The sequence below is a fragment of the Polypterus senegalus genome, chromosome 14 (assembly GCF_016835505.1).
Source record: "Polypterus senegalus isolate Bchr_013 chromosome 14, ASM1683550v1, whole genome shotgun sequence".
In the NCBI taxonomy this organism is placed as follows: Eukaryota; Metazoa; Chordata; class Cladistia; order Polypteriformes; family Polypteridae; genus Polypterus; species Polypterus senegalus.
The window spans coordinates 114,670,364-114,687,967 of record NC_053167.1 but is presented as its reverse complement, the minus strand read 5'-3'; the positions used below and the strand labels follow the sequence as shown (position 1 = coordinate 114,687,967).

The 17,604-nt window shown below is 32.7% G+C and overlaps 1 protein-coding gene across 1 annotated transcript in view; it reads right to left on the bottom strand.

Moving 5' to 3' along the window:
• dennd1b (DENN/MADD domain containing 1B) overlaps positions 1 to 17,604 on the bottom strand; it is a 393,949-nt gene that overhangs the window by 251,473 nt on the left and 124,872 nt on the right. Inside the window, exon 3 of the mRNA XM_039734662.1 lies at positions 5,728 to 5,771. Within this exon, the coding sequence (XP_039590596.1) occupies positions 5,728 to 5,771 (44 nt within the window). The remainder of the gene's footprint in view (positions 1 to 5,727; positions 5,772 to 17,604) is intronic.

Here is a 17,604-nt window from a genome sequence, read left to right as displayed (position 1 = left end):
CTAAGGACAAGCATTAAATTATTTTGCAAATTAAAGTATCTCAGCATGTCAATTTGCTCATATGGTCTACTTCACACATATATTCACAGTATTTAAAGCTACTAAATATTAGTTTACTTCGATACCTTACAATGTACTGTAACCTCCTTAATGATGGAAGTGTATTTTACTTTTGCCCCATGCACGCTTCACTCACCAACCCCCGGGCCTACGCTATGCGCTAGCCTCTTGCGGTTCTGCCACTCGCATATGGGGATGCAGATGTACAATTTAAACGGCCTTGTCACATATGCATAAGAGAACTAACTATTTTTACCACGCTTATATTAATTTCACCTGTTTGTTGTCTGGTATAAATCTATAATTGATATTTAACCCTCTTCCTACTGTTCAAATGACTGGAAATTTTGCACACTAACTGACTTCTGATGACAATACAAGAATCAATAATCAGTTTCACAAATTGATCAATTAATCCATGTTAAGAAATAAAATTTTCATATGAAGAATAGTTCAAGATTTCACCAATAGATGGCGCTAGTAACGGATAGAAATATTAAAGTGTTAAAATATTGATTACAAAATTATACTAAAACAAACCCAAGACTAAAAAGTTGAAAATAATATATATGTAAAAAAAATACTTTTTAAAAACCACACTTATATCAAGTCAAAAAGTGTACTAAAAAGTAAAAAAATAAGTCTCTCATACATCACTCGGAAAATAAAAGCAAGTGATGTATGAGAGACTAAGTATGAGAGGGCACTAACTACTTATATTGCAAAGCAAATAATCAGTGTAATCAACCAATGCCATATGAGAGGAAAACAAATGCTAATTAAAAAAGAAAGTAATCGACCAAAATGAAATTATATTGCAGATTACACTCCTGTAAGCCATACGCTGGATCTGGTTTACACAAACAATTTTGTCAAATACATTTTTGCCTGCTTGTGTCTGCTGTTTGCTGAGGCAGGCTCCACCTGTCCTACAATCAAGGTCTGGATGTATGATTGATGTAATGTATGGAGTTATTGTTATTGCTATTTCTGATATGAATAAGAAACATGTAAGATCTGAACGAATAGATGGTGTATTATGTGTTCAACAAGAAGTGGGAAGGTAGCCCATGGGATAACTTTGAAGGAAACTTTCAAGGTGATTACAACCTAAAACCACTTCTAAAACACTCATGCAGACATATTTTTCTTTTTCTTTTTTATGTACATTCATAGGACACATTCCTGTAGGCCTAATTACTTTTTCATTGATCTTGAAAGTAAACCGAATGATTTGAATGTGGTGTTAAATAAGTCTGTCTTCTTATTCACTAAATGACATAGTCTAATATTACTGTAAATTAGATGTCAGACCACAACTCTGACATTATGGCTAAAAATCAGAAAATGCAGCATTCTGAGCCTTTTTTGTAGAAAAAGAGGAAAAGTTATTAGTAAAGCAACATGTTTATATGGAAAAACAAAAAAGTATGCTACATATTTTAGCAAAGAATATAGGACTTGATATTTTATGCACCTTTACTTGTGTAAAAATATTTATAAATGAAATACATCTTGGTTTAAAGATTTTTTTCAACACTTGAATACTATATCTTTATAGGTACGACTGAGGAAAAAAAATGTTATTCTTAAATAATAAAAAAAAAATTCTTTGTTTATCTATTACTCTCAGGTGTTTAACATTCATTAAAGCAAAAAAATATGCCAATCAAAATATTCAGCTTTTTTCAGGTTTCTCTGAAGTTAGGCTATGGATATGTTGAAAAATAGATTGATTTCCATCTGTTGGCTGCATTTGCAAATCATCCTCTTAAGATTCAAATATATGCTTTTGCTTCTGCACTCAGCAGCTGGGGATGACCAAGACTTCAGAGTGTTCAGCTGATCATTTTCACTTCATATTTCACAGCCTATGTGCCAGCTCCCAGTCTGTTCTCCTTTGAGTCCTATTCTGAAGGAGCAGAGCTCCTCTCTTCTTCTCTCACTCGCTCTCCCTCTCTTTTTAAATCAATTCATATTTCCATAATCCACACTTCTGTCTTTCGCTTTCTTCCATCCCCTGGGTGGACTAACCCCTGCACCCTGATCTACGGCCTACAACTGTCATTACGCTCAGCAACAATAACAAGATAAACAAAAGGGCCCTGTAGAGTTTAGGTCTGCTGCTGCCATATGCTGACTGAGAGAGTGAGAGAGAGGAAGGTGGGGGGAGACATAAACAGATACATACAAAAGGGAGGAGGTAACAGGCTAAGTGAAAAAGATCTTCATTTTTGTGCAGTAAATGCAGGAACAGCAATATTTCTGAGGAATAACTATATTAACACCACATTAAGTCCCAATAATAGTGTCTACTTAAAACACTATTAACCCAGGTTCTTAATTTTCAAATCCTGTCTATTTAAAAATAAATTTTGTGACCTTGTCCTGTAACACGGTTCCCAAACAGTCAATCCAGACTCATGCTTATTCAATTACATTGTACACTTTGTAATTTATGTTAGATAAAAACATATATTAAGCAAATAAATGTAAACATAAATGTAAAAAATATAACATTCTTATCTGGATTTGACAAAACCATGCATTTAAGATCTTAAATTAACACTATAATTAAGCTTTAAAACATATATATTCTACAGTAAAACACTTGCATGTTTCAGTATGTAATTATAAATACCGTATATTGAAAAATGAAACTTAACAGTATAAGCTATTTCAATGACATAGATTAATGAGCCTTATTAACATGTTTCAGATGTTTATATATAATTTAAAAGGGTGGAAATTTATTACTGAGAAGTGACTTGTTCGATGGGTTCAAAGTAAAGACGGTGTAAGATAAATCTCATAAGTAACATATGACTTTTCTTTGTTTTAAGAAAAACACAAGCTGGAAAAACAGATGAGTCAAGATGGTACTACCACTAAAGCAAAAAATAAATAAATCAACATCAATAATGATGTGCCATCACAATACAAAAATAACAATGTACATCAAACAGTTTACACATATCAAAGGACTGGAGACCACCTCTGGCTGGAGGTTCTCTTTTCTTTTGGTTGTAAATTTAAACAATGTTTGGCAAAAAAACATTATCACTAATATGGAAATGTTTTATGTTAAACTGTTACTTTCTTTAAACATTAGTTCTATTGATTTTGCCCCTTTTTCCCTACAACATTAGCAAAACATCTAGGTCTGTGTTTTACTGTATGACTGATGGAGAACCACTTTGACCATTAGTTTTATTTAATCTACTTCTTAAAGCCGAACTTCCTATGATTGCGCTGTTTCACTGTTAGGCTGTGTTCAAAGTTTAAAACAAAATGAATTTACTGTAAGGCAGAACTGTGGCATAGCAATTTACCATGGCTGTCTTATCGCTCAGGGGCTGCAAGTTCAACTTTCAGCTTGGTCATTGTTTAAGCCATGTCTGCATGCTGTCTATGTGGCTGTTCTCCACATTTTCTATTACTTGTCAATGTGATAACATTTGTCATCTTTGACCAATGTGAATGAGTATGTTGTAACCATAAGTGTGCTCTGCAATGGGCTGTTATTTCATCTATGGTTGCCTCACATAATGTACTCTTTACTGTTGAGAACGGCCCAGACTTTTCACAGGCCTGTAATGGATAGAGCAGGTTCACAAATGAATGGATCAATGCACTTTTTTTTGTAATCATTCTACAGTTGATCATTTCACTTATGTTTTTCCCTGTTATTTTCCTCGTATTAGGTGGTTCAATATCAATCATATTTTTCCTACTAAAACACTATGTGACTAATATCTCTCATTTCATTTAATTTCTTAATCAGTGAAAAAATCTCATTATTTTCTAAGTACATGTTTTAATTCTAAGTACATACTAATTATGAATTTTACTTTTCTAATAAAATAGTAAACTATGATATTGATGAGAATAAAAGCCTGGAAGAACTTCCATAGCGACTCCACAGCATGGTAAGGCATTCTTAATCCATAATAAATAATCAGTTTTCTAAAACCTCATTTTCCGGTCTAGACAACATTTTAAAGTTAGTAAATAACTGTAATTTGGTAAAATGTTACATAACTAGTTTATGGACATCATGGTATTAGATGTTATACAGTAGAGCTCACAACAGGTAATAAACATTAAATTACTACAGTACATATAACTATTAAAAGTGAAACAGGTTTGTTATGAATTAGATAATCTCACAGTGAACTCTGCACTGAAGAATATGTATGATATACTTCACTATTTCTTAACAGTTGATAATGTAGCCAACACTACAGAATAAAAAGCAGAATAAAGTTCCTTGGTGCACTAGTGGGATTTTATTTGAAACTTCACATCATTATATAAAAAAGAACTCATTTTAATTTTAAATTTTAAAAGGTATCTGAGGTGCATGATTTTAAATTCAAATTTATCATTTAAAAAGTGAACTTTATACACTGCATACACATATTATAGCATCTAATTTGAATAAGGAAACAGGTTCAACATAAAAGTATCTTTTAAATATGATACTATTAGTGTGTGGTGTTTATAATTAATAATACTAAGATCAAGAACATAAAAGATTCTTCCTTTTATATTAACACAAAGCAAAAAGAATAATGAAGCCCACTTTTAGACGTCTTTCTAAACATCGAATTCTAAGGGGTAATGTATAATAATCAACCCAATCATAATGACAAGTAATACATTTGTGCAGTGTTTTGTTTATATAAGACTAGACATTTAGAACTGTAATTACATTATTCTTAAACTCATCAAAATGGAATACAAAAATACTTTCTCAGAGGTTATGGTCTTAAAAGGTTATGTCACTTATCAGAGAAAGTTTGTAAATCACTATTCATTTTCTTTTATTTGCTGTTTAAAACAAAACAAAAAAACTTTGTAGGAAGCTGCAAGTACTTCATAGTGCACTGTTACTTAATATCACTCTTCAATATTAACAAGTTAAAAAAAAAATCAATAATCCTTTATAAATTTATTTTTAACCTCAATGTAATGTTACATGTTTAGTAAGGCGAATAAAAAACTTGATATAAAAGAAAAAATAAATAAAAAAGGAAACTGGCAAATGATTTCACTTTAATATTTTACTTACTTGACGATTACTTTCCAAAATCCTTGGGGAAAATTCTTGCATTAATTAGGACTGATTTTATTAATGTTCAATGACCAGGTGAATTTGAAGGGGGTTATTTACTTAGTCTCTCACTGCACTGATTTGGTATCAAACTGCATAAACATTACTGAACAACTGAATTCTATCATAAAGCCTCCTGTTTTTTTAATACCATTTTGAAATGAGCTTATATATATATAAAAACATTTCTTGACAGGGACTTTAAAAATTTTGGTTGCTTTACCAACAATACCAAAATGCAAAATCATTATAAAACTCATCATCTCAGTTACCAACAAAGAATAAAAAGGATATGATTCTTATTTAGAGCTTGCATGTCTCTAAAATGGAATGATTCTGCTAACATCAGGGTAAACAAACAATATAACAGCAGTTAACTAAAAACCCTCCACAGGTCCTGCTCATATTCCTGTCACGAATGCATGATAATTACTGAAACGTCAGTTATTTGAGACCTGCTCACTGCTTTTCATTATTGTCTGCATTTCCACGGCTGACTAGGAGAGGATTTTTTATTTTAACATAAAAAAAGTTCATTTTATGTTTCCAACCTGGTCTTCGAACTCCTTCGGGAACTTCCACAACACCACTGGATCTGTAAATAATTGACAGATAGCATTAATCAGCAGCAGCAGAACAGAATGCAACATTCAGAACACATAAATATTAAAGTTGTGCGTTTGGTGAATGTGTGTGTGTGTGTGCGTGCATGCATGCATGTGTGTATGTGTTTGGCTGGGGAGGAAGAAATTTTAGCTACAACAGATGGAGAATTCTGATAGTCATTAAGGTGTTAAATTGCTTTCTTATAGGTTTTTTTAAAGATGGAGAATCTATTTCCCAAAAGTATAATTAAATATAAAATAAAAAAATGAAATATCAATGTAAGGGGAAGGAACAAAATGAATTAATGACAAAGCTAAATTCAATGTTTCCTCAGTTTAAGGTTCAAAAAGAGCTATAAAAAGCATAAAAGCAATAAATCTCCACAGCCTAATCAAAAAAATCCTGCCATGTCCCAGGATTTCCACTGCCAGTTACAGTGTTACATAATTTCAATAGAAAAGACAGCAATTATGAAAATGGACAGACTGATAGAACACATCTGTAAAAGAAACTGTAACTTCTGGAATAAACAGAGCAAATCATAGACAGGAAACTAAAAGCCTCATGGCAGTCACTTTTAAATTGAAGACAGAGCTCCTGACTAACAAATGAGGGTTATTATTCATCCTCTATTTTTCACACCTATAGGAGGTGGGAGGAAGCAGTCCATTTACCTATTGGTGCTGAAGACCGGAAATAATAAGCATATGTCTAGCCTGTAGATTCTCAACCTCAATTCTTCCTGGACTTTTCCTTTTAAAGTCACAAATTGATAATCCATAATTACTAAAAGTTACATTATTACTAATAGACAATTACAATTTGAAGTAATAATGTTGCTGTATTTAAATCGAAAATTGCAGTTTATAAAATACTTAAGGTGGACCTTCAATCTGAATAAGTTCCTAATGTTTCATGTGTGTGTCTGTGTGTAAAGCAGGCATCAGAACAAATTTACTTTTAAAGAATAAACAACAGTAACAAGAAATGTGGTACAATAAACCCTCATTAACATTTATAAATATAGCATTCTTACCAATTATCTTTAATATTATCACAATATTCCTTCTTAAGTTGTTAGGCTTCAGTTATTTATGTGTGAATGACAAATTAGTACAAACAGTTTGTGTAAAAAAAGATAATCAAAGAACCATCATGTCCAGGAAGAACACATAAAAAACTGCCAAAACTCTATTTAGATTGACTGTTGCATCTTAAAGCTTTTAATACGTGGTTTAAATATGAATGTGTTTTAAAGGTAAGTGGGGTGGAAGGGTTCCAGGGAGAGCATAAGGTTATTAACTATATTATTTTGCTCATGTGACAGCTTTATACTGTTTTAAGTATTAACACAGGACCTTTAAAGCTCAAAATTATCAAATCAAGATACCTATTTCAAACCTTTCTACAAGAGCATTAGGGATGGAGCAGGGTTAATTGTAGTAGTTAAGGCTTTGGACACTGGAGTTCAGACCCTAAAGGTTGTGGGTTTAAACCCCACTACTGATAATGTGTGATCATAAGTAAGTCACTACACCTTCCTGTGCTTGTCTTACCAGCCAAATAAATAATGATAATAATAACAAAAACGAATTAATCTATCTTTATTTGATACTGCATCATTAACAGTATGCACCACAAGTTCATCACATAAAGAGCAAACCACAACATACAGCATAAATACAAAAACTGAACAGTACAATAAAAACACATATAAAAATGTATCACTGAGATGCAAGAATGAGTTGGAATTACACCACCTGACAGATTTTGAACTGCTAGTATCAAATGGAGTCATATAAATCAATAACAGCAAGAGTATGAAACTACAAAGAAGGGTAAATCACAACAGTAATTAAATACAAGAAAAAATGATAAATTATGGTAGAACTTTCAAAACTAGCAGTCCAATTTAGTACAAGTACTGCATGAAAGTGGCAGTAGTTGTCTCAGTGAACACCAAGGACTGCTGAAACTTGTAAATGAAGAAACAGCAATTAAAAACCCAGAGAGAACAGGTGGGTTTTCTATTTGGATTTGAATGCCAAGACAGAAAGAGCATCTCAAACACATATAAATGTAATTTACACATTAGCAAATCAAGCTAAGAAAAGGAAGGTTCCTAATTATACTTCTAAGCTATATTTACATATTAAAATTGATACATATTATAACTTAAAGGACTCAAAAATTTACTAGGTAAATACATATGATGACAAAACAAGCTTATATATGAACAACAGAAGTTTGTCGTGACCACAGTCTATAAAACAAATACAATTAAGAATATAACTGTGCCCTGTTAATGCAACAATAATGACCCTATAAAACCTATAAACTTGTACGATTATCTGATATCTACACTGCCCCAATACCTCAGACTATTTTTTTAAGGTTAAGGTTGTGAAGGTTTTTTTAGATTTAACCTAGATTTAGATTAAAAAAAAAACCTTGCTTCCTCACTTCAGTTTTTTCCACTTAATTTCCACCAGTGTCAAGAGTATGTTTTTGGCTCCTTTGAGAATATCGAAGACCTCAGTTATGATTCCATGCAGTCTTCACTACTTAAGACTAAATAGGTTTAATTATTTTAACCTGCCAGAGTAGGACATACCCTTTAGTCGTATGAGGCATCTGGTTGCTATTTCCTGCACAGTTTCTAGTGCTATTATGTCTTTCCTTTTGCAGGATGACCAGAAACACACTCTAGATGTGGCTTCACTATTATATAGTCTACGTTTAACATCTCTTGTTTTATGTTCAACCTTTTTTCATAATATAATCTTGTTTTATTTTCCTCTTTAATATTTTCTGTATGTTGAATAGTCCATGTGAATGTAGCATCAAAGTAAACATTAAACTCTCTTCAAAAGTTGTTTCCTATAAGTCAGCGTCACCCATTTTATGTTTATAATTAATGTTTCTTTTGCAGCACTTTGCATCATCATACTTTGCTATATGAGAATCAATGTCATAGATGTAACTGTTAAAGCAGAGATTTTAGTAGGGCTCCAATGATGACCCCAAGCTATGTAGAGTACTCAACTCTTACCTGTACTGTCTCTGGCCAGCTAACCAGCTTGAAAATCAGTTTAGAAAGTTAAGTAGTTTCAAAAGAAACCTTAAGTGCACAAGTATATTAAAGGCTTTTTTAAAGTCCAATAAAGCAGACCATATTTGACTTTTGTTTACTATTCTAGTTCTCTGTTCAAAACAGACTGGTATGACAATTTTTATTTTAGCTTTAATGTCATTTTCCTTTACTTTTTTAAAACATTTTAAAAATGTAATTACAGAAATATGCATTTTATGGTATTATTTGTCTGTTTTAAATATGTGTACATTATGTTGATAGATGATCTGTTGTTAGTAGGGTAGATCATCATCACCAAACCCTAAGAACCCCCACAGAACAACCCACAACCTCCAAAAGCATGCATAGTTGCAGGGTTGTAAAATTGATGTGATTCCTCCCCCCCCCCATTTGAAAGTCCCAGCTATTATATACATTAATATAAATAAATTTTCACAATGCACTAGTACTGGTGATGTCTTTTTAGCTAATGCAACAATTAAAACAAGAGTTATGTTACATTATATAATAATTAAAATTAGAAAGTAGAAGCATGAAGTTTCACTCCGCATTTTAGGACATGTATTAATCTGAAACAGAATATACTGCTTAACTGGTGCTAACAAACTGCTACAAAGTGGTAGATACAGGAATAGTGGAGCAAGGACATTAACATGCTGTTAAATTATTTTTGATTATCATTTACCTTTTGTTTCTATTAGACTATGTTATTGATCTCAGTATTTTAGGACTCAGACATTGACCTCGCTTTTTTATTATGAAAAGTCATGTATTAATGTCAAAATCAGGCTAAATTTGCATGTTTTTTTTAGTTATCCATTCAATATATTTTCAGACATATTGATTAATTCACACATAAATTAAATAATTTGAATAATTTTAACTTGTGTTTTAACTGTAAAAACAGATCCAATAGACTGACCGAAAGGTATCATAATAAAAGCCAATACGTAAATAAATAAATAAATAAATAAATAAATAAATAGAAATGGGTAAACAAAATAATTAACTTGACAGCTCTGCATGCAGACTGTTGTGCAACTGCAGTTTGACATATTGTATATCTAGGTGACCAATGTGCTAGTCCAAAGAAGTTCATAAGCCCCGGGGCTCAAAACTGTGGTTAAGGCACTAAACCTACAATAGGCATCATGTCTGGTTTGTGTTACATCACGTAACCTCTAGTAAGAATTATCCTGTTTTGTTGTGCAGTTGTCTTTTGTTTCTTTATGGTAGTCCATTGTGAGCAGAAAACAGACATCTGAAATATGTTGCTGTAGAGTAAATGTATTAAAATAGAATTTATTAATTGTATATGAATACATTTATTTTAAAACAAGAGTGAATTTTTATTTCTAAGAAAAGCTTTTATTAGACCCCTTCAGTCGAAGTTACAATGATTTTATTTGTGAAGAGCATGCTCGCTTTCTTAAATTGGACTGACAAAGGATTTGATTTCATAAGCTATGACTTTAAGTGTATTTTCTTTAAGTACAAAAGAGTGCAGTTCAAATTGTTTATTTAGGGACACGGGGCAGCAAAATAACTTAGTAAAGCCTTTTTTAGCACAAGAAAATGTAGAACAGACTCCAATATGACTTGGTAACAATACAATACAGTTTACAAGCTTAAAATAACTGAGCTAATACTATAAATCATACAATGGCTTTATGTATATATTTTGTGTGAAATGAGAGATGAGCAGTGCACTAAAGTAAATCACTTCAGTGAGTAAAAAACAATTTTTGTGTATATCTGGTTTCAAATTTATGCACAGCAGATGTTGAAAGATTTTAGTATATAATGAAGTTTAAAGGTAGAACTACAGTATGTCACTGCAACTGAGGGTGGCTATTTAAAAACAGAGAACCAGGAAACCAGTCTCTAATGGGACCAAGCAGCTTTCATACAGTGACTCAGTTTGGATTCTTAACCCAGGCACTAAACACACATATTTCATGCAAAACAAATACACAGTGGAATACCCCACTTACAAACGACCTACACTGCACCATAAGTAAACAAATTTTGTCTTGATTACTATAGAGGAAATAATGTGCTGAAAAGTAGTTGAGTATGTTTCAATTACATTTCTAAAATATGAAAGTCAGTTTAATGGGCTATTGCCTCAGCTCCAGAGATGTCTAGGTACTAGGCCAAGCCAGTACGGTGACTATCTGATGTCTGCACATCATTCCTACGTCCTGCATTGGTTTTACATCAGTTACCAGGGTTACCACAGACTTATTTCCATGTTTTAAGAGAAGCATGCATGTTACATTCATTGTTGCCCTCCCTGTTACTACTAAGTGTGGGCCTGTGAAATTGTGTGCACCCCTGAGCTCATGCTCTGTCCTGTGTTCTTTTCTATCTTTGATCTGAGGTGCTTAATAGGCTCTGGCAATTGTCACCTTGAATTATATTAAGCAGGTTCAAAACTATGTACAAAAAAAATTTGAAAGTTAACAGATATAAAAGATAAGGGATTTGACATGATGACAAAATTCTTCTTATTTCATACAACTTTACACTCTAGTATGAATAAACATGGCCTCTGACTCACTAACCAAAGAGGATTTTTGCTAGCCTTTACAGAGACAGCACACACTCCGCGAGAGTGGAGCTTGGCTTCATCACTTGATGTACACTCTGCATCTCAGCATCAACCCACAATAGCACTTAAATGTGTTTGTAAGCTACTGTGCTTTACAGTATCTCAATTTATTTTCTAGAAGTTGACAAAGATGATGGAAAGAGGTTTTGGTATCCTATAGCCAAGAACTGACAGAAAAAGAGCAGATGTAATTGCAAGAGGTATGGAAAGGAATCGAAAACCAAACATAAAACAGCCACCTGAAAGTGAATTTGTCTATGAAAAGAATATTACACCTGCATGAGATTATCAGTGCAATAGTAAGTGAAGAAAAGTATGACTTTAATTTGAAAGGGAACATAGGTTTAGGGCAAGTTTGCAGGATGGTATGAGTGCCTACAAACAACTGTATGGTAGGAAAATGCATGAGGCTAAGTCGTCAAGCATACTGTCATATTTCAATCCTGTCACATCAGCTGACAAACCTCCACTTTTGACATTGAGGCAGGCAGACAAAGATATAACTGTTAGTGACCTGCATGCCTTGATGGTTTCAGATGAAGATGAGATATTATAGAAGACTATTTTTAATTTTTTTCCAACACCCCAGCCTCGAACAAATCAGCCTGACATACCATCATCATCATCACCACAAGCACCTCTCATCCTCCCAGTATACTTAGAGTCACCTGATTTGGGTAAGTAAAACTACACTGTACATAAATTATTTCTACTTTTTATAGCCTGTGTATTCATCATATAATTCCTGGTTTTACTATATGTTTGTGTAACTTTAGGTTTTATGTGTTAGTTTTTTTTTGGGTCTAAATTAAAAGTGCTTTGTCGCTTTACGCCATTTTGGCATGCTTTCTGGAACACTCTACTTTCAGATATTTTTTTTTTTTGGGGGGGAGAGAGAGAACCTGTATTTCCAGTCATCCACCTGCCATACGTACTAAACCCTAGAGATGTGTGAAGAAGTTCAAACATATAAATAAATAAATATGTTCTCTAGATAGATAGATAGATAGATTTTTAGGAGACCATGACAATTTTTGAAATAAAGAAAAACAATTTAATAAAAATGTACACATACAGAAATGCTTAATGCTTACACTTTGAAGTTAAAAGCAATCAAAAGGTAAGCTGCACCAGAAAAAAAAATACATCACAAGTCAGAATTACTGTCATTTACAATATTTATCCAAGACATAATTTTGAACCCTATCTAAAAGGTTCACATTTAGATTAAAATTCCTCACCGTACATACACTGAATATTTTTTAATGAGCTAGATCAAGTAAAGGATCAAGGACTAATATGAACTGACAAAATAAAAGATAAATACAAGAAGAACAGCTTTAACAGTGACACGAAAGGGGACAAAGGTTATTTTTCTTTGAAATGTTATCCAGTATCATTTATCAGAAAAAAAATTAATGCATGGTTTTAAAAAATGTATTGCAAAGTAACATAAGTCTAAAACAAATGGTCAATGTTTCTAATCACAAATAATGCAATCCTCAAGATTTGAAAGTAAAGTAGTTATGTAATTCTTAAACACATTTGTACAATTCTTATTGAATACGCAGCAGCATAAAAATTCTTCTTTTTAATATCAGATTATTTTGAATACCATTTCATCAAGCCTTTTGTAAAACTGGTTGAGACCATGTTTTGTAAAACTGGTTGAGACTAGAGTGTGTGCCAGATATGATCACATTGGTGCTGTTGGGCTGACATATCCTTCATATTTCACTCCTTGACTTTGTAATAACCTTTAATATAAAGTGTAATCCAGGGTAGTAGAATAGATTTGGACATTTGGAATTCTGCATCCTCCGTATCACTGATAGACAAAACACTTATATATTTGATATTTTTTAAAAGGAACAAAAATAAGAAAAGAGAATTATGGTGACCTTTAAAGTATGCTTATAATCTTTGATCATTTACTTTGTCTTGCCATTCATTTGAACACAGATGCAGCCTCTTTACAAACTTCAGTGACTACAGAAGGGATGTAAAGCACATAAGATCTTCCAGAAACATTTTTCAAGGAGGTAAAACTTTTATACTTCTAAATGGAAAATGATACCACAACACATAGGGTGGAGTGGTAGCTCTGAGGCTAACAATCTGCTCTGGCATCTGAAAGTTTGCTGCTTCAGAACCCCGTTACTTCCAAATCCCTGCTACTGCCAAAAGAGATCCTACTCTGCTAGGCCCAGACCCAGCACTTCTGACACCAAGAGGTATGCAAAAACTAACTAATCCCTAATACAAGAAATTGTATGAGGCGAAATAAAGAACAATTAAGAAAAACATATACTGATGGAGTTTAGCAACAGTCCATTATAATGGAAAATGTAACAAAAGAAATTAAATGGGGGTTTCAAGAGCATTAAAACAAAAAAATTCCACTTGCATTTGAGTGCAAAGCAGACATGAAGTGCATACATCTTCAGCATCTAGGCTATCAAAGTCACACTGGGCCTGACTTGTGAAAACATATCAGGGGTTAAGACTATAAACTAAGATATAATCTAAATTCTTCAAATATTACCAAGAGAAAAAATTAATATAATGAAAGCAAAGAGATTACAAAGTCTATGACTTTGGCATTAGCTGAAATAGTGAGAATGGACTAAAATGTACCTACCATCTCCTGCCTCAAGATAACATACTTCTGTAACTACTATGGATGCCTCACTGTAATCTCTGTAGTGTGAGATTAAAGTTTAGCAAACTCTGCGAATTATGTAATGTACCACCTTCCATGTGTAATTTTGCAAATTACACCAGAAATGACAAATAAGCAGCAATGACTTCAAACATTCTAATGAGATGGTATATTCATGGTATGAAAGGCCTTTTCAGCCAAGCTCAATTTCTCAAATAATAAATATACCCCCATACCTAAATTAGAAAATAAAACAGATGAGTCTGTGGACATGAATACACTTAAACTTGATAACGGCAAACACTGATATAAAGCTGTTTAAAGGAGTATATAAAACTAAAAGTAAGCATCTGTCTGAGAGAAAATATTTTTTTTCTAATATGTCAGAATTTATGTATGATTTTTAATACTTTAAGGTTACCATCATCCTATGGACCTTATGACCTTAAACATGATAACCACAAAGATGTGTATAGGCCACACCACTTCAGAATGCATAATATTCCAGTCTACCTCCGCTAAAATGTAGGCAAGTGTGTATGCCTCTCAGGGACAATTAATTTTGGTGGCAGGTGCAGCTTTGGGTTGACATCTGAGCACACTTGACATATCCCTTTGGAGTTTACTTGGTTTCTTGCTGCAGGGTCCCCTTGAAATAGATCTAAACTGTGGTCTATTAAGCTGAAAAGTGTGTTAGCTGCCTGCAGGAGGTTATCTGGAGCTAAAAGTGACTAACAGGATGGGCAATATGTAATGAATGACAGAACCAATTGCCAAGAGAATGCTGATCACACCACAAACAACCAAGATAAGAGGAGAAAACTTTTCTGTTGTTTCTACTGCCAGTCTCACTTGAGCAACATCATTATGTAAGACTCATAGCAACTTCTAATAAGGAAAACAATTGCATAAGAAACAAAAATCAATCCTTTATATCTGAAAAACTTCCTTTTCAGAATTTCTCAAAAAAGCCATATTGGGGCATTATTAAGAGATCATGTTTGTTGAATGCTCATGTTTAGTTTGAAAGAATCTGGAGAAGAGAATACCAAAAGGTTACCATGGAATATAAATAGATAATTCGCTACAAAGGGAAACTAGCTACTAAGTGGAACCATAAAGAACAACTACAGAAGGAAGCAAAGTCAGAATAAAGCTAAGAGAATGTTACTGATGCATTCAAAAATTCTATGTGTTAAACACAGTGACAAAGTGTTTGAATCTTAATGTGCGATGATAGCATCCTCCATTTTGATCCACTAGAGGTCATATTTTTGTGAAAAATACTTCTTTTTTTATAATTATTATTAAGTGGCTTCTCCAACAACTTTCTGAAACGTGAATTAAAAAGCAGTGTCACTTTAGGTTTACATTATTGATAACAAATTCTATTATTATTAAAACTAGTCAAAACAGACAGAGTTCATGCATACTATAGATTCTGAAACTTAGTTAATCCACTCTATAACAGAAGTTGTGCAGCATATACTCATGCAGTCTCTTGCTGAATTACAAATAAGTGCTTTAAGAAACTTGGGTGTATGACGAAAGCCATTTAATACCATTCTTCCTCAACTTACGAACCACAAAGCATGTTTATTTTAGAGATTATGAAGACATCTAGGACAATTTTTAAACCTATGCCAATTGTACTAGCTCTCGATTATTTTCATTTTCATTCGAAGTACACTTCACTGAAGCCCTGCAGAATGAATGGTTTAAGGTAGGGGTTAATGTTGGTGACACTCAATAAGTCTGAGTCATTCTCACGATGGACACTGTGTTCACATAATATAGTTCAGTTAACCTGTCACATGTTGCGTGTGAATGAGACAGGGAAAAGTCCATAAAGACTAAAAAAAACATTACTTTGCATACAAAAAACCTAATTTGATGATTTTAAATGAGTAAAACCCAACTGAACTCACTATTTCTTAACTATTCACTATGTGTTATCTCAAAAACACATACAATTATCATTTACCTAAAAGAACTATATTTTATAGACATTTGTTAACACTAATCATTCTTCTATTAAAAAAAAGAGGCAAGTAAAAAAAACAGACTAAAGTGGGTTCCCTTGAAAGAGAGGAGAAAAAAAAAGACAAACACTGAGGGACATTGCAGACAGAATCAAAGACACATTACATAATCCGATTCCATGATTTCACGCACTTCATCCTAAAAGATTTACAAAGACTGAATATCCTTTTCCTTAGGGATTATTTCCCAGATGCCCCATCTGATCTGTCAGTGTTAGGTCAATTTTATGGGTGAAAGGATGAGAATCAGTTCTTGGAAAAGCCACAGACACAAACAAAGTACATGCGCCACCACGTTATATTTTAATATATAATTTCCACATACGATATGTGTATATATTTACATATATAAATGAATACATATACACAGAAAAATGTTTTGCACAAAATACAACAAGGCACCCATATATTCAGGTTTCTGATATCTATTATTATTAATGTCGATGATGCTGTAGTGAAAGAATTGCCTAACTTTCTGCAAGGTTACCAACAAAGTATGCATACAACTGGCACACAGTCAGGGGCATTTCTTATCAGATTCAAGATCCAAAAGGTTGTTCACAAAATAATAACTATATCTGCAATATTTTTTTCTCTTTTTACTTTTGACACAACTGACTAAATTTTACATGTGTATGTGCTAAATGCTAATCTACTGTAGAGTGTAAAGTGAAACAGTAGCAGGGCAGACAGAACTGCCACATTACAGATTTGTTGTCATATGTATTGTCATATTTTGCTGCTTGTTTTTAAAGGTTCCACCATAGTAACAGAATTTTCACTTAGGAGTTGCACTCTTCAAAACTCAGAAAACAGAGATGACAACTTAAAGCCAATAATGACAATTATAATGAATTAAAAATACATTATTCCTTGCCTTTTAAATAAATTACTAAAACTTTAAATATTATAGTTTCTAAACATTTGTTCCAATCATTGAAAATAGAAATTTCTACCATCGTAATCCAGTATACAGGTTAAACCACATTATAGTCACAACCAAACGTCTGCACACATACCATTTTTTATAACACAAAATGAGGAAATAGCTGACAAAGGACAACAGTTCATGACAAGTTCTTTCTTTTTTTTTTTCTGACTACACCACTATTAATTTAGTTAACTGTGACAAAACTTATGTAAGTTCTATACTATATACTACTATAATATATAAATCAGAACAACTAATATATGTAGCTAAATAAAGCCTCAGAACAGATCAACAGTCCATGCTGAGAACACATGAAAGTTTTGTATAAATGTAAAATACTCTACCCATTCAAATCTGCAATCTTTAAGACACTTAAACTGTAAGAGCTAGACAAACTTTATGCAAACATCTCTTATATTTGTCCATAACCTTTGGTCTTGTGAAGTGGTCTGGGTAGCAAAATATATTGTTTAAAAATT